Source organism: Phalacrocorax carbo, chromosome 14 (genome assembly GCF_963921805.1).
Source record: "Phalacrocorax carbo chromosome 14, bPhaCar2.1, whole genome shotgun sequence".
NCBI classification, from domain to species: domain Eukaryota; kingdom Metazoa; phylum Chordata; class Aves; order Suliformes; family Phalacrocoracidae; genus Phalacrocorax; species Phalacrocorax carbo.
In genome coordinates, this window is record NC_087526.1 from 9,806,745 (window position 1) to 9,823,313 (window position 16,569).

The 16,569-nt window shown below is 61.2% G+C and overlaps 5 protein-coding genes across 5 annotated transcripts; 4 read left to right on the forward strand and 1 right to left on the reverse strand.

Annotated features, from left to right (window-relative positions):
* The first annotated feature begins 105 nt into the window (after window positions 1-105).
* Window positions 106-3,458, forward strand: ZSWIM3 (zinc finger SWIM-type containing 3). The gene is given in 4 exon segments (XM_064465608.1): window positions 106-299; window positions 1,577-1,732; window positions 1,734-2,035; window positions 2,038-3,458. Coding segments are annotated over 4 exon segments (2,034 nt in total). The 5' UTR covers window positions 106-144.
* Window positions 2,549-5,606, forward strand: LOC135315733 (zinc finger SWIM domain-containing protein 1-like). Its single transcript, XM_064465611.1, has one exon. The coding sequence runs from the start codon at window positions 3,709-3,711 to the stop codon at window positions 4,453-4,455; it is 747 nt and encodes a 248-aa protein (XP_064321681.1). The 5' UTR covers window positions 2,549-3,708; the 3' UTR covers window positions 4,456-5,606.
* On the forward strand, window positions 4,456-5,606 carry LOC104048688 (zinc finger SWIM domain-containing protein 1; the record flags this gene model as incomplete). The annotated part of the gene is given in 2 exon segments (XM_009509222.2): window positions 4,456-5,012; window positions 5,014-5,606. Coding segments are annotated over 2 exon segments (708 nt in total), but the record flags the coding sequence as incomplete, so codon positions are not given.
* Window positions 5,607-7,614: 2,008 nt separating this feature from the next.
* On the reverse strand, window positions 7,615-11,587 carry NEURL2 (neuralized E3 ubiquitin protein ligase 2). The gene is made up of 2 exons (XM_064465617.1): window positions 10,468-11,587; window positions 7,615-8,034 (listed from the first exon to the last, which is right to left on the reverse strand). The coding sequence occupies exons 1-2, from the start codon at window positions 11,147-11,149 to the stop codon at window positions 7,919-7,921; spliced, it is 798 nt and encodes a 265-aa protein (XP_064321687.1). The 5' UTR covers window positions 11,150-11,587; the 3' UTR covers window positions 7,615-7,918.
* A 108-nt stretch (window positions 11,588-11,695) lies between these two features.
* CTSA (cathepsin A) lies at window positions 11,696-16,318 on the forward strand. The gene is made up of 15 exons (XM_064465616.1): window positions 11,696-11,801; window positions 11,951-12,117; window positions 12,233-12,344; window positions 12,467-12,517; window positions 12,805-12,891; window positions 12,996-13,151; window positions 13,520-13,611; window positions 13,939-14,023; window positions 14,161-14,252; window positions 14,469-14,547; window positions 14,673-14,821; window positions 14,894-14,969; window positions 15,073-15,162; window positions 15,312-15,413; window positions 15,601-16,318. The coding sequence occupies exons 1-15, from the start codon at window positions 11,751-11,753 to the stop codon at window positions 15,682-15,684; spliced, it is 1,473 nt and encodes a 490-aa protein (XP_064321686.1). The 5' UTR covers window positions 11,696-11,750; the 3' UTR covers window positions 15,685-16,318.
* The last annotated feature ends 251 nt before the right edge of the window (window positions 16,319-16,569 follow it).

Genomic DNA, 16,569 nt, shown 5'->3' on the forward strand with positions numbered 1-16,569 from the left:
ACAACCGCGCCTAAAGCTCTGGGCTGGTTAGCTCGCCTCCTGCCAATCCGGAGAGAACGCTTCTGATTGGCCACTTTCAGAGTATGGGCGGTGTCCCATCTGGTTTAATACCGGCGGTGGGGTGGGGTGGGCCTGGTCCCCGCCATGGAGTTGGGATCCTGCTTCAGGAGCTACGAGGACTTCAGGGAGTGTTTCTGCGCCTACAAACTGGCGCAGGGGTGTCGGTACGGCCTGCGGAGCTGCGTCTCTGTTCGCTGCCACAACAGGCAGCACGGCACCGCCGTCCGCCAGGATGTCGTGTAAGATCCCCAGTGCGCGGCCCTGCCGCCGCTGAGCTAGGCTGCCTCGGTGCCTCGCAGCAGCCGGTGCAGGGCTGGGCGCCTAGTCCCGGGACGCGGGGAGAGGGGGCGAGGGTTCCCCGGAGGACTCCCCAGGCGGTACCGGACACCGGCGAGAGCGCCCGGCCCGCGGCGGAGCGAGCCGCAGGCAGAGCCGTCAGCCAGCCCTCAGACCCCAAACCAGCGCTCTTAAGCAGGGCGTGAGCCCTTGTCTGCACCTGGTCGAACGCTTTTATAACCATTTTATTCTGTGACTTTGTTAGGGTTGATCCTGACAGCGTAGTACACCCGGGGAGAAGAATGCTGTTGGCTACGTCATGCACTCGCTCTTTTCATAGTCTCAGCTGTTCTCATGTCACTCGTACCTCACCCGTGACTGCCCAGCTGTGTCCCAGCGTCTCATTGTGCTCTGTCCCCTGACTAGCACTCTGACTGGCACTCCGCCCTCCGGTGTCTGCTGCTTAGCTGTTTTACTCTGCCGCTCTGTGCGACAAATCTCTCCACCTCTTGTAGCAAAACCTGTAGCCTTGATCTTTGAAACTGCTGGCGAACTACAATGCCCACCTCTATTCCCTCAGATAGCAGGATGCTAAATATTGGTGTCCTAGCTGCCTGTATCTCACCACAATGGAGAAGTGTTGTCAGTTTTCCCTCTCACAGTACTCGATTCTGTACCTTTTGCTTCTCTGAACAGGTCTAGTGATGCTGTGATGTCATGTCATTTCTTCAGTGGGTATGTTCACGGGTTCAAAGGCTGCAAGGTCATTCTCCTGTTACACAAGTGCTCCCCTTGCCTTCTTAAAATATAATTTAATCTCATACCTTGAAGCCTTTCCTGCTATGTTGTAGCCTGCTCCTCCAGGCGCAGAGGAGTTGCAGAAATGATATGTGCTGAAAGAGAGTAAGACACAAACACGCAGGTACCAAGTTTTATTGATGGCTTTGAGGTTTCTGGAGAGCAGAAGTAGAGGCACTGTTGGGAACAAGCACTGGGGCTGGTTTGCAGTAACAGGTCATGGCTGTTGTGACTCTTGGTTCCTTCGTTTCTCCTGTGTTTGTGCTTTCTTGCCCCAGGCTTTGCTGTGCAGACAGCCAACCTGCATGTCTGACTGGGATACGTGGGGATTTTTGTTCTCTCTAACTGAATATAGAGTTGGCATGCAAGAAAAGTCAAAACTAAATGCTGGCAGCCTACACCACCATTGCTTCCCCCACTAATGCCTTCTCAACGTTTGCAGGTTCATGCAGGTGAAGTTTGGTTGTGCTTGGACCCAAAAATACAGCAAGAAGAGAAAGCAGCAGCCGCCCAGCTTGTGTCCGGTGTATTTTTTGTTGCAATATAAGGAGGTCATAGACCAGCTTGTGATCAGTGAACGGAATAGCAACCATGTCCACAGACTCAGTGTTTTCCCTGACCAGAGCCACCGCTGCGATGGCAAGTACTGTGGCACATGATGGCCCCGCAACAAAACTGCATAAGCAGCGGCAGGCAGGTGGGACCGACAGCGGTGCTGCCATGGATGAGGACTCACATGTGGTCACAGGACAACTGGTGGACAGGGTGCCTGCTCTGTACTGGGCTCCCACGCTCCCTGAGGCAGTGAAGGAAAATGCCTCGGCCTCAGCTCTTGTCAGGTTTGCTGAGGTCATGAAAACTTTCCTGAGGGTGGACAGGGGGTCGCTGGCCTCAGTTAGCACAGACATGGCCTGGACAGACTCAGCTTCCAGAGCAGCAAGACAAAGAGCTCATTTATGGAGCTCCCTGAGACCCTCCTGCTGCACAGGGTGCTGAGTAAGGGCGGATACGTGCTCTATGCCTTCCTTGTAGAGAGTAAGGAGCGAGTGGGGAGAGTGGTGCACTTGTCACTGCTGAAGGATGACACAGGGCACAGCATCAGGAAAATGCTGACAGTCTTCAAGGAGTTCAACCCCGAGTGGCAAAAGGTCCAGGTTGTTTTCACAGATGTGTCCTTCTTTCACAAAGCCATCCTCTGCGAGCTATTTCCCTCTGCCCAGGTGCTCCTTTCTGTCTATCACACTGTCCAATTGCTTGAGAAAAACATGAAGGAAGCAGAAATGTCCCCTTCCTTCAAGAAGAACTTGATGCTGGCCTTGCAGAAGGCTGTGTTTTCCCCTTCGGCTGCAAGTCTGGATGCCCTGTCCCAGCTGGTGAAGCGTGTGGTCAGCCTGGAGCTGTACAACTAACTGCAAGCCAACTGGTTCTCCTGCAAGCTGCTGTAGTGCATGCATGCAGAGAAAGGTCTGCGCTCCTGCAGCATGCACATGGACAGCCTGGACCTCATCATGCACCAATTATCCAGTCTCTTTGGCCAGCAGCTGTCCTTGGAGGCGAGTGCTCTTTGTTTTCTGGAGTGTGCAGACTGCCTTGATTCTAGAGGCTTAGGAAGCCTGAACCAGAGTTTCTTGAGCACCAAGGAGGGTGGTTGGAGCAGCCTCCAGGAGAAGCCATACATGTGTGTTGGAGCTGCGGCAGAACCAGGCTCTGTTTCTGGTGCTCTGCCTCTTGCTGAGTGCCCCAAGACCACTGGGCAGGCTGCTGCAGTGGGGACGGGCTGCATGCTGGCCATGCTCTGGGAGACCTGTACGGACCTGGGCTTCTGGCTGTGCCTGAAGGAGTGGGAGGTGGTGCAGACGTCCAGCCAGCTGCTCAGCCCCAGGCCGGGCAGCCTTGTGGTTCAGCTGCTGGAAGGTGCGCACCGGGTGAGGCAGGACTGCTGGAGCTGCAGCTGCTGCTTCCACCGCCGCTACCGGCTCCCTTGCAGGCATGTCCTGGCCGTGCTGCAGGCGCATCGGAGGCGTGTGGAGGAGGGCATGGTGTGCAGGTGCTGGCAGAGGAGGTACCAGCAGCTCCCGGTCCCTGGGACGAGGTCGTCGGGCTCTGGCGGGTGCTCTGCGGGGGGCCGGCTAGAGGGCGGTGGGGAGCGAGCCTGGTCCCTCGGCCTAGAGCTGGCCAGCCTGCTGCTGCCGTGCGAGGGGGGGGAGCTGGAGGAGCGGAGCTCCGCGCTGGCAGCAATCCTGGCTGCCTGGGCCCGGTTACTGGGAGCGAGGAGCGGCTGGCCCCGCACCGCTCCGGCTAACGGGGGCACCGAGGAAACGTGACGTGTGATGGCGGAGGGGAGCTCCCGGCGGTCCCCGGCCCTCTGCCCGCAGCGGGCGGTGTATGGCGCAGGGTCCCAGCCCCCCGACGGGCCGGTACCGGCGGGTGGTGCCGTGGCCTCCAGGGGGCACCCCACGGTGACTGGTGCCGCTCCCGGAAGGGAGTGGAGCATGTCGGGATGCACTCCCCGGGGCGGGAGCGGGGCATGCCGGGATATATCCCCCGGTAGCGGCGCCCGGCCGGGGCCTGGCGATGGCGCGTGCCTCGCTGGTCCCGGTCCGCGGCTCCCTGGTGCCCTACGAGCTGGGCGCGCGCGGCGGCATGGCCTCCTGCAGCTTCCGGAGCGCCGCCCGCTTCCCCGGTGCAGCGGGCGGGCCGGCGGAGCGGACGCTTCACGTCTTGCCCAGGGCAGAGTTGCAGCTCTCCGTCTCCCACCTCTGCAAGAGCCTGCAGCAGCAGATCCAACCGCTGGCCTTGGAGGGCCCTGCCGAGCGCCTGGTCCTGGCCGCCCTGAGTGACACCATGTGCGCGGCCACCGAGCGCAGCCGCAGGAAGATGCATGGCCCCCTCAGGGACCTCATGACGCCAGACTTGCTGCCTCAGCTCCATCCTCGCTGGCTGCTCGACGAGGAGATCCAGGCTGTGCACAGGGAGAGGAGCTGGGGAGCGAGCAGTAACTACTTTTGGGACCTGGATATCGTTACCCAGGGGTTAAGCCAAGCTTTCGGCACTGGGCTTTCTCTGGAGAGCTGCATCACCTCCTTAGCCCAGCACTACCACAAGTGTGTTTCTAAAAGCCCTCCTGATGCTGTGATGTGCTCTGCTCCGCATCCTGATTACTGTGCTGCTTGGGCAGCTCCCCAAAGCCTGCCTGCCTCAGGTCCACCTCCTGCCCCTCTGGTGTGCCAGGGTAAGCCATCTCAGAGCTCCATCCAGGCCTCCCCCACCACAGCAGCAGTTCAGTGGCAGCCTCTCTCACAGCTGCTAACTGTCCCATAACTGCTCCAGACTCCCCTGGCAGCTCCTCAGCTCCCTGCGGCTCTTCAGCGTCAGCCTGAAATTACCCAGACTCTCCTCCAGAGTGAGCCCGTGAGCTCTCAGTCCTCATTAGACCCTTCATTTCTTGCGGCTAAACCGGAGGCCACAGAAAACTCAGAGGCTGACAGTGAGGAGGAGATTAACCGAAGGACTGAAGAATGCCTCAAGCAGTCTTTGAGTGATATTTGCATGGAGCCCGCCGCCAGGCTGTGCCTGAGCGAGTTTGCAGTGGTTCAGAAGTCCGTGCAGCTGATAGGTGCTGGGGAAGATGCTCTCAGCATACGGGTCCTGGAGGATGCCCACAGGGTGGACATAAAGGGCCTGAGCAGTTGCACTTGCCACTTCAGCCAGGTCTTCTAGCTGACCTGTTGGCACATCCTAGCTGTCCTGAATTTGGACAGGAAGACTTTGCAGCCAGAGATGCTCAGTAGACAGTGGTGGAAGGGATGTGATGCCTATCAGGTTGGGCAAGACAGTGCTGATGGCCTCTTGGAGGTCCTGAAGAGCTCCTGGAATGAGTCTGGATAAATCCCTGGTAGTGTTGTTCCTCACAGCGGAGATCAGGTGACTTCTCACCCACTGCAGTGGGGAGGAGTTTGAGCACAGGTACAGGACCCTCTGGGAGCTGGCTGACAGCTGGATTGGGCCCTAGGTCGAGGTGAAGCTCTAGCACCGAGCAGGAGCTGAGCTGGCTGCTCTGTGTGCAGGTCCTCGGGAGCAGCAGGGCAGCAGATGTGCAGGAGGCCTGTTCATTTCTCCACTGGTGTCCCGGTTTCCCCCTCTACTCCCCTCAGCCTGTCACACCCTCAGGGCTTGGCATGGAAGGGGTAGTTTGGGCCCTTTATCTGCCAAGCAATTGTTGCCTTTTGCACGAGGCAGCTGAGGAACCGGATTGGGAACTCAAGATAGCACTGGAATGGGTAACCAGACACTGACCTGGCTAACAGGAGATGTGGCTGGGAGCCAGCCACGGGTGGTGCGGCGTGGGAGGTGATGGTATAATAACATGTGACAAAATTATTTGATCTGTGGCCAGCGCCTGCAGGTCCTTCCAGCATCCAGCTGTGATGTGTTGTGCAACAAAGCCAATAAATTGGTGCTGTATCACTCCAGAGCTGCGTCTGTCTGTGTGCCAGCTGCAGCCGTCTCTCCTTGCTGGCAGGATGGGACAGGGGGGCTTGCTGAGCCTGTGAGATCAGGCAGGGCTTTGAACGTGCTTCTTGGTGGTCTTGCATTGTTGTGGTGCCCTCTGTTAGTGGAGTGAGCCTGTTAGGAGGCAGCAGATCCAGAGGGTGGCAATCTCTGCTGCTGGCAATGCAGCCCACGGTCTGGAGCAGAGGAGTTGTTTGTCTGGTTACAGCAGCTGCTCTCAATTCCTCCCTCATCAACAGCTTGTGTGCTGGGGGAGGTGGGAGGGATGCTCGGGGTCACAGCAGTGCAAACAAAGCTGTGGTGAGGTGGAGAGCAAAGGCTTTAAATATGTGGGGTGGGGGAGGAAAAAATACCGAGAACAAACAAGCCCTGGCCCTTGGGCGTTGCTCTCAGGCTGGATGAGCTCCCTGTTCCCCCTCGCCAGCAAGAGCAGCTCCAAAACCCATCACATTGGGATGTGGCAGGTTGCGTCCTGCAGAATGTGGTGGGGGGCGTTAGGAGACCTTGCTCATTGCTGTGGTTCAGTCACCATCAGTGTTTTCCCCAATCAGTGCTTCCTTCGTTAACACTGGTTCTGGTAGAGTTGGCCTGTCACAGGTGTAGGACTGCTGCGTGGTTGGGGATTTCCTCTTGATTGAGGGTTTTGTAACATTATCTGATACTATCAAATCTCTCTAGCTAAATATAGTGTCGTGTTTCCTGAAACACCTTTCTGTAAACTGGAGCTGCTTCTTTCACCCCTCAGCTGTGCTGTAGAAGAGGCCTGGAAAGCCCTGCCTGCTAGCCCCCTTGCTGTCTCTCTTCCTGGTGTGTGTGGGCACCCCTCTGATTTTTGGAGGGCTCTTTTCTCTGCCTCTTGCTCTGTGCAGCTCTGACACTGCCTCCCTTGCCAGCCCAGCACAGGGTCTGCAGGAACGCCAGCTGCCATCCCCACCAGCTAGAGGATGAGGGGTCTGGAGGAGGGCCCAGTGCCGGCTCCTGGAGCTGGGGAGCACTGGGCTCTCCTCCCCAGCTGGTGAGGTGGGGTAGCTGGACGCTGTGCTGGGTTGCCGTGACTGGCTCTGTGGCCACAGACACATGCCTGAGCAACAGCCACTGCCAGCGCAGCTCCATGGGTGCTGTGGGTTTCCCTCTGGCGTCAGCCTCATCCACCTCCCTGCTGGAAGCACAGGAAATAACTCATCCCTGCTCTTGGGGTAAACATCTTTCCCAAGAGTAAAACTGCCCGGCCAGGACAAGCCGGTTGTAATTTACCCTCTGTTTGGGGATTGGGCTGTGCCCTCCTGCATTTTGCCCAGCCCTCACTCGGATCCACCCAGCCGATCCCAGCTTTGTTCCTGGGCCACAGACAGGTTCTGAGCCCAGCAGGGCTAAGGGCTATGCTCATGGGCCTGACTTTGTTCCTTGCTGGAGGGCAAACTGCTCCCAGAAGTGGCTCCCGAAGTATGGCGGGGGGGGGGGTGTCCCAGCCCCGTCCTAGCCCTGCAAGCCCTCCTTTGACAAGACTCTTCCCACCTTACTAGAACACAGCTACCCTGAAACCCCTTGCAGCTACATGAAATGCCCTGACATGGAAGGGGAAGAAAGTCCCCTTGGCTGAGGACTAAAAACCCATAGTAGTGGCGGCTTCTCCAGGTCGGGAGCTGGGAAGCACACCAGCTCACAGAGCTGCTGAGCACTGGCCTTTCCCTGTCAAGGACCGTCCTGGCGCCAGGCACATGCCAAGGGCTCATCGCACAGGGCACCAATCCCACCGGTGGGGCTGGGTCCCCCGGCTGCAGGGGCTCGGTGTGTCCCGCAGTGCCCACCTCAGCCAGCCTGGGTCTACCAGCATCCCAGTGCAGGCAGCGCCAGCGCTTAACACAGCCGTGATGGTAACAGCCCTGGAGTGGGTTGGGCAGCAATCCCCACTCCCCCTGCATTGCTCTGTGCACCAGCACTCCCACAGCACACTCGCTTTCCGGCTGGAAGTGCTTTATTGATCACTCTGCCCTGTGCCACCCTCCTACCTGTTGCACCAGCCCTGCTGCACCCATCTCCAGGTGTGAAGTCCCTCTGATGCTCTGCCACACTGCCCATGCTCTCGCATCAGCCCTTTGGCAGCACGTGCCATGCATGCAGGTGCCACGGGGGCACGGGGGGCCATGTGCTGATGGGCCCTGGGGGGTGGAGAGGGCAGCTGGGGGCACAGATCCTGCCCAGGCAGCCAGCCGGCCAACACTGGTGGGGCTGTTGGTGTGGTGGGCGGCCTGGGGTTAGCACCCTTGACACCTCACTCGTGTTTGCAGAAGCTCTTCAGTGTTGGAGGCAGGTCCAGGCCATCGATGGCCAAGCGGTGGACAACATGCTTCTGGATGACTAGCCGGCAGAGGGTCTGCAGGGAGGGAACTGGAAGAGAAAGCAAAGGAGTGGCTGAGCTGGCTGAGTAGACTGAGAGCAATGAATGGCAAGAGTGAGAGCAGACGGTATGGAGGAGATGGGTCCTAAGGCTCCCCAGAGGCACCACGTTTTAGGGCAGTGGTAGGTGAGGTTGGTCTGCAGCAGGAGCAGGCATTGTCCTGCCCTGGGCTTGAGCCGGCTGTGCAGGAGAGCCAGTGCCAAGGTGCTCCAGCTGGGACAGGAGCCTGAGGACCCAGAGCTGTGAAGCTCTTCCCATTACTGGGAGGAAGGCTGGGAGGACAGTTACATGCCCGAGTCGTGTGTTATTGTGTCTGGTTTGCATTTGTTTTCTCTGGGGCAGTCAAGCAGCTCCCCAGGGTCTCACATGTTCACACTGCGCTTTCCTTTCATCCCGCTGCCCTGGTGTGCTTCCACCAGTGCCAGTGCCAGGCTGCTGGGTGGGCACCCACAGGCCGGGGCTGCACTGCCTGCAGAGACAGCTCCAGTGATGCCTTTGGGACAACCATCTTCTGAGCCGTTCCCGTGGCCACCCACGTGGGTTCTGCCTGGTTCCTGCTCCTGTGACACGTGCTCCTGTGGGATTCCTTTCAGGAGCCCTTGGTGGCTCCGCGGCGTGGGTGCAATTAGCTGCGGCCAGTGCTCTCCTCAGATTTTAAATGAGAGCTGACTCAGGCACAGCCTGTGGTCCTTGGCTCATCCACTGCCTCCAAGAGCCACAAAAGAGGAGAGCACCCCAGGGCATCACACTCAGCCAGAGAGTAGCCACAGGTGGGACCCAGCCGTTTTGCGTGCAGGTGGCCGAGCACCTCTCTGGCTTCGGGGTTGGTGCCTCCAGGGGCTTGCGCCAGCACTGGGCAGAGCAGAGCTGTGCTGAGCACGACCACGCTGTGCCCAGCAGGCTCCCAACCTTGGGGCTGTTTTGGATTGCTGGGGTGCTTATCTCCACCTTGGTAGCGCAGGGCTGCGTCGTGCCGAGTGCTGGGTGAAAAGTGGCAGATGCCCTTTGCCTCTCCTGCTCCCTGCCCTCCCTGTGCCACATCGCATGTGGCCCACTGCTGACTCCTGGTTTTCGCTTCACCAGCCAGGCCCCAGCCAGGAACAGAACCGCACTGAGACTGATTTTTAAACCCTACGGAAGTGTTGCAAAAACCGGAGCTAGTGAAATCTTTGTTAAGGGCAGGAAGCCAGATTGTCCTCCTGCAGCGGTGCCTGCACCAGCTGTGGCACATGCAGAGACCTGTGAGCAGCCTGTGGCAAGGCAGGAGGGGACAGCTCTCCCAGAGGTATGTGCTGCCAGTAAGAGTCCCTTGCGAGCAGCCAGGGATGGTGCCCCCGAGGCGGCTCAGTAGCCTCCCGCAGCATGCTCCAGCCAGTTGCCCTCAGCACGCTTCCGGGGCAGGGGGGCCTGGGCAGCCAGGCACATTTAACCTCCCTCTTTGGATAATCCAGCTCATAGCAGCTGGCAGGGAGAATCCTAGATTTCAGCCTTGAGACAGAAGGAGCTGAACTTTGCGCTGAGAGAAGTGGTGGCTCCCGGCGGTTGGGAGCAGCCAGCACCTTGGCCATCAGGTCCGGGCTCGTTTCTGTCTGTGGCCTTGCACCCAGGGTGCAGACAGTGAAATATCCCACTGATTAATGCAAAGGTGGCATGGCAGTGTGACCCAGGCACTAGCTCTCCTTCAGGCTCTCCTCTTGCCTAATCCTCAGCATCTGCTGATTTTTCCAGTATGGTGTTAATTAGCACTTATTAACCTGACTCCTCACAAGACCCAGAAACCAGCACCAGTCTTCCCAGCCCCTCCCCAGCTGGCTGAGGGATGCCTGATATTTCCCAACCTCCAAGGGCATCATGGGATGTCTGCTCAGGGCACCCCGCAGCCGGGGCATGCAGCAGATGTGGGGGCATGGCTTGCATGCCAGGGTGGGCAGAAGGGCACAGCCAGATGTTTTGATGCCAAGCCAGGATGTTGCTTGGCTCTGGGCTACCACGTGCTCATGGGGTGGCATGGTGAGGGCTTGCTGGCCCCTGAGCAGCAGCTCTGTGAGCACTGATGTTGGGCTCTGGTCAGGGGCGTCTGGCTGGCTGGGGATGGGCGTGGCACTGTGGGGGTCTGGGGCAGCCCAGAACACCTGCCCCCATCGCTCTGCTTGGGAAGGGTGACCAGGCTGGCCACTGCCCCAGCTCTGCTGCTGGGAGCTGATGTGAGCTCTCCCCTGGCCCAGCCCTGTGTGGCAGTGTGGGATCTCGCCCACGCTCTGCAGGGGCCAGGGACTATCCTGTGGCCTTTACCCCACGTCCTTCTGCCCTGTGGCACGCTCTGATGCTCCCACTGTTGGGGATCATGGGTTGACCCCACCAGACACCCCCCGCAGGCTGCTGGCCCATGCAGGACATGCCGCAGGGAGAGGGCAGGTACCTACAGCCATATTCCACTGGGATGACCCGGACACTCTTGGTGGAGGCAAAGACGTCGACCACGGCGTAGAGCGGGCGCGTAGTGGGCAGGTGCCTGGCGCTCGGCCCCATGTCCTCTCCATTGATGACGATGTGCATGTCGGCAGTGCCATCAGGCTGTGGGGCGTACAGCACACCGATCCGGCTGCGCCGGGCGGTTGCAGGCAGAATGTTCATCTTGTACAGGTCATCCAGGATGTGGCTGTAGCGCCCTGGCCTGCTGCGTCCCACCAGTGTGTCACGGGGGATCCTCACCTGCTCGATCAGCAGGAAGGGCTCCCATGGGAGGCCCCGCGCCTGCACCGGTGCCTCCTCCCCATCCACCGCCACACGGTTGTGGCTCCGGGTGATAGCAAACACCCAGGTGTCCCCCATGTTGACCAGGTCCGGGAGCGAGTACTCAGGCACCACCCTCAAGCTCTGGGGGTCGTGGGCCGTCAGCCCCACGCGCAGATGCCCACACCAGCCCAGCTCCTTCTCCTCGATCTCCACCAGGAATATCTGCCCGGGCGCCAGCGGCTCCTGGCTGAAGCAGAGCCCATTGGCGAAGCTCTCCACCCGGGTGGCCCGCGTACGCGAGGCATCCAGGCGGACGTTGGCCCCGTGGACACGGTGGAAGCGTGTGGCGAGGCAGCACCGGGCAGCCATTGCTGCCACCGCTATTTTTAACTGTCCCCGTCACAGCTGCGAGGTGGTGACAGTCCCTCTGGGCAGGGACAGCTGGGGTGGCTCGGAGGGGTCCTAGTGCCACGGGGCGGGGGCGGGAGGGGACCCTGCGTCTGCCGGGACACAGCCGGGCCCCACCGGGGCCTGCAGGCGACACACGCAGTGCCTGCCCGGTGACGCCCATCCATGCTTGGGTGCTTGGGTGGGCCCAGTGGCAGCCAGGTGTAACCGGTGGTGCCCGGTGGCACCGGGCAGCGCCTGGCAGCGCCCACCCGTGCCCGGCGGTGCCCATCAGGGGCCGCACCCCCGCCGCCGGTTGCCACCGTCGTGCCCACTGAGGGCTCCCACCGGGACCGACTCTCCCCTCCCTCCCGTTCCAGGGCTCCTGTGTGGTGGCCCGCGGCAGGACATGGCATGGCGCCAGGAGCGGGGATCCCCCGCCCCGGTCGGTACCGGAGCCGGTCCCACGTGCGGGAACGGGGCCGGTGCCGGTTGCCCCCCCCGCCCCCCCGGGCGTTGATTGGCTGCCGTGAGGCCCCGCCCCCCGCTCACGTGAGCACCGCAGGTCATATGGGCGGGTGTCATGTGCCGGCTGGGATCGCCGCCTGCGGGAGCCGCGCGGGGAGCGGCCGGGGTCAGCGGGGCGGGGCGGGGCGGGAGGGGGGCCGGGGGGCGGCGTGGGGGGATCGCGTCGGGCCGTGCTGGGGCAGCCGTGGGGCGCTGCTGGGACCGCGGCCGTTCCTGATGAGCAGCGCCCCGACCTCCCCTCCCGTTCCCCCGTAGATGGGGCCGGTGCTGCTGTATGCGCTGCTGTTGCTGGGGCTGAGCCTGAGCCTGGCCGCCCCCCCGGACCACGAGGTGACCTTCCTGCCCGGGCTGGCCAAGCAGCCCTCCTTCCGGCACTTCTCTGGCTACCTCTGCGCTGGGCCGGGCAAGCACCTGCACTACTGGTACGTGGGGCCGCGCTGGTACTGGTGCCGGTGCCATGCTGGTGCCGGGATGTGCCCCGAGCAGCCGGGGCAGGGTCCTGGCTGGGTGCCGGGCACTGACAGCCTGTGTCCGCAGGTTTGTGGAAGCCCAGGGCAACCCCCAGAGCAGCCCCCTGGTGCTGTGGCTGAATGGAGGCCCCGGCTGCAGCTCCATGGAGGGCTTCCTGAAGGAGCACGGCCCCTTCCTGGTCAGTAGTCACAGCCGTCCCGTGGCTCGGAGCTTCTGGGGGCTGGCAGGCTGTGTGGCCCGAGCCGTCCTGCTGGGGCCAGCCTGGTTGTGCCCATCAGTCACTACCTTCTCCTTCCCCAGATCCAGCCTGACGGGGTCACGCTGAAGTACAACGACTATGCCTGGAACAAGGTACGGGTGTAGGCGCTGCAGCCCTCCATGGCTGTGGGGAGAGGGTGGCCCCGAGCCCGTTCCTCTTGCCCTCTCCATGGAGCCAAGCTTCCCGCAGGCCTCCCTGCCCCACATGCCCTGCTCTTGAGTCTGCTGTCGAGCAGGGCAGGAATATGGCTCCCCCAGCACAGCCCTGGGGCAGGCCGGGCACCCACGGGTGCTGCCACTGGCGAGACCAGTGGCCCTCTGCCTCACTGAGCCGGGAGGGGTGTCTCCCCTGATCTCCAGCTCCTCTGCTGTCCCTGCAGATTGCCAACGTGCTCTACCTAGAGTCCCCTGCTGGTGTCGGCTTCTCCTACTCTGAGGACAAGAAATATGCCACGAATGACACTGAGGCGAGTGAGCCGGGCTGCTGGGAGGGACCTGCCTCCTGTCTGCCCCAGCCTGGGCGCTGGCAGTGCTGCCTTGTCGCCTGACCCCTGCCTCCTTCTGCCTGCAGGTCGCTCACAACAACTACCTGGCTCTGAAGGATTTTCTCCGGCTCTTTCCTGAGTATGCCAAGAATGACCTCTTCCTCACAGGGGAGAGCTACGGGGGGGTCTACATCCCTACACTGGCGGAATGGGTGATGCAGGACCCCAGCCTCAACCTGAAGGTGAGCGGCTGGGCTCTGCTGCCAGCCTGGGCTGAGCCGGGGAGCAGAGGGCTTGGCACAACCTCACTGGGGCTCTCGCGCGGTAGCGGGGTGGGGACTGGCAGCGTAGCAGTGTGCGGGGCCCTCTCTGGGGTGCAGGGCAGGTCTGTCCCCGCAGCCTTTCATCTTCTCCTGGGGTGCTTGGCAGTGGCTGCTGGCGGACGTGTCTGTCCATGCCGAGGGGGACCAGGGGGAGCATTCTCGGACACCCCCAGTCCTTCCTGTTCCCTCCGTGGAGTAAACAGTGCTACATCTGCTTCCTGCCTGCTGCTGTGGCTGCCCTGTGGGGAACTGGAACACAACAGAGTTGTTTTCTTCTTTCCTTGCAGGGAATCGCCGTGGGAAATGGCCTCTCCTCCTACGAGATCAATGACAACTCCCTGGTTTACTTTGCCTATTACCACGGCCTGCTGGGGACAGAGTAAGAGGAGGGGAAGTGCTGCCGCTAGACGCACTGTCCCTGTGCAAGCAGAACATGGGCACGGCCTGTGACAGGGCTGGCTGGGTTGGTGGTGTTGCGGGACAAGGGAAGCTCCTGGCCTTATTTGAGCCAGGAGCCAGACTGTGGAGATGGCCCCTCATCCTGGGTAGCTCCTGTGGGCACATTTGTTCATGGGGCCCGCAGGGCACTGGGCTGAGCGACGTGCTGTGCGGCCTCTGGGCAGGGTGGCTGTGGCCATGGCCATTGGTTTTCTGTTGGTGTTGCCATCTGGGAAGTGCAGGCCAATCCCCTAGTCTCTGCCCACAGGCTGTGGAGGGACTTGCAAGCCTTTTGCTGCTCACAAGGGAAGTGCAACTTCCACGATAACTCCAACCTGAACTGCACGCTCAAGGTGAGGGGAGCCTGAGCCCCTGCACACATGCCCAGTGCTGGTGTCTGTGAGCAGCACCCACCCACCTGGCTCTGAATGGGCCCATGGTCCCTCAAGCATCCTGCTGAGTCCCAAACCCTTCTTGTGGCTTGTTGCAGATGGGGGAGATGATTCAGATTGTAGAGGAGTCCGGCCTCAACATCTACAACCTCTACGCCCCGTGTGATGGTGGTGTCCCTGGGACCGTGAGGTGAGAGTGGCCCCAAGGGAGACAGGTCTCCAGGCACTGGCTTGCTTTGGTTTGCAGCATGTGAGGTCCCAGCTGGCAGATGGACGTGGTGGGCTGGGCAGGGGGTCTGTCTAGGACAGGTAGACTGCGGCTGCAGTGGAGGACTCCCCAGGGAGGACTCTGAGCCCTTGTTCCTCCAGAGCTTTCAGCCTGTCCCTGTGCTCGTTCCGGTTGCAGGTATGAGGGTGACTATCTCATCACACATGACCTGGGCAACTCCTTCATCCAGATGCCGATGAGGTTCTCCTGGCGGCAGGTGAGCCCGGGTGCCTGTGCCACCAGGCTGCGAGCATCCTCTGCCCGGCCAGCAGTGCTGCCTGTGGGCAGGAGAGGGCACCACCAGGTGCTGCTGTGGCAGGGACTCTCCCAACTCTGTCCCAGAACCTGTTCCGGATGCCGGTGGCCCGGAATAAGGTCCGGATGGACCCTCCCTGCACAAACTCTACAGCCCTCAGCGTGTATCTGAACTCCCCAGAGGTGAGGAAGGCTATCCACATCTCCCCCAGTGCCCCAGAATGGCAGGTGTGCAGGTGAGCAAGCTCCAGGCAGGGAGGGTCTGCTGCAGGCCTGAGCAGCCATGTGACATTGACACTTCTCTGCAGCTTCGAGGTGAACCACAGCTACAAGCGCCTGTACATGCAGATGAATGACCAGTACCTGAAGCTGCTTGGAGCCACGGTGCGTTTGGGGGAACCCACCAGGCCCCGGGACTGGCTCTGCCAAGCCCTGCCTTGCTGGGGCTGAAGCCCTGCGAAATGCTCACCCTCCTTCTGCCCTGCAGAAATACCGGATCCTAGTGTACAACGGGGATGTCGACATGGCCTGTAACTTCCTTGGGGATGAATGGTTTGTGGACTCCCTGTGCCAGAAGGTAAATGGGCAGGGGCTGGGGCAGGCCAGTCATCAGCTCTGAGCTGTGCAGTCAGCTGCGTGCCAGGGCTGGTTGCAGCAAGAGCGTGGGCAGGGGTGGCCACCTACCTGGGGCAGCTGGGGCACTGAGGGCGCTGCTGCCGGTCCCAGGTGCAGGTGGCTCGTCGGCCCTGGCTCTACACTGAAGGAGGCGAGAACCAGATCGGGGGCTTTGTGAAAGAATTTACCAACATCGCCTTCCTCACTGTCAAGGTAGGGCTGAGGGGGCTCTGGGGAACAGGGCTGCTGGCCACGATGCAGGCAGGCATGCCAGGTGCCGGAGCTGTGGTTGGAGTGGGGTGGCACTGGCTGGGCTGCAGGGACCCTGGGGCTGGAGGTGCTCACAGGGCAGCAGCAGCCCCACGGCCGGCACTGACCTGCTGCTGCCTGTTTTCTGCAGGGAGCCGGCCACATGGTGCCCACAGACCGGCCGCTTGCTGCCTTTACCGTGTTCAGCCGCTTCATTAACAATGAGCCTTACTAGTAGCTGTGGAGGCAGCACCTGGCGCCCCGGCTGCCCTTACCACCCATCACCTCCTGCACAGCCCGTCCTTGCTGCTGCTCAGCTGCACCCGGGCTCCCTGTGCCATGAAACAAGTCACTCCTGCAGCCGGTGGGGCTTCCCGCTCCAGCCCAGGAGCTCTGCCCAGCCATGCAGGATGGTGCCTGGCTGGACAGGGTGGAGGATGGGGCTGCCTGTGGTGGCTGGAGGGTGAGGAGTCCCCAGGGGCTCTGGCCTTGCTGGGTGAGGAGTCGTGCCCCTGCTGCAGCCTCCTCCTCACTTGTGGCTTCCTGTCTCGCCTCCTCCTTGTCTGGGGAGGCAGCTACTTCCCCCCTAGGAAGGGAGGAGTCCCCACCACTTCCCCTCTAACCCACAGCCCCTGCACGCACACAGCCCTGGGCAGGCTCTAAGGCAGCTGCCCCCTGCTAGGAAAGCACAGTTCACATGGTGGCTGCGGGCTACTGGGCACTGCTCCTGCACAGACTTTCTGCTCCCCTCCAAACTGCTCCTACATCTGATCCTGGTGAAAGGAGGCTTACCCGAAGACAATCCCACTGCCACTCACTGCCTGGGGCAGTGCTTCTGGGAACTCGCAATAAACTCTGTGAACAAGGTGGTTCTGTGCCTCATTGCCCAGCTCCTTGCACTGCTCTGCTACCCCCACCTTGCTTTCCTTTTCTCTCTGAGGACCACTACATGCCAAGGATTCTGCAGAGGTGAGTGCTGCCACGCTGTGCTGGGGAGCCAGGGCCTGAGGCCTGCACCCCCCTCTCTGCAGGGTGTCAGGGAGGCCTGGAAACAAGCCACCCACCAGAGCAGGGGAAGTGCAGTTGTTCTGAGCCCCTCCGCTGCTGCTCTGAGCTGTGT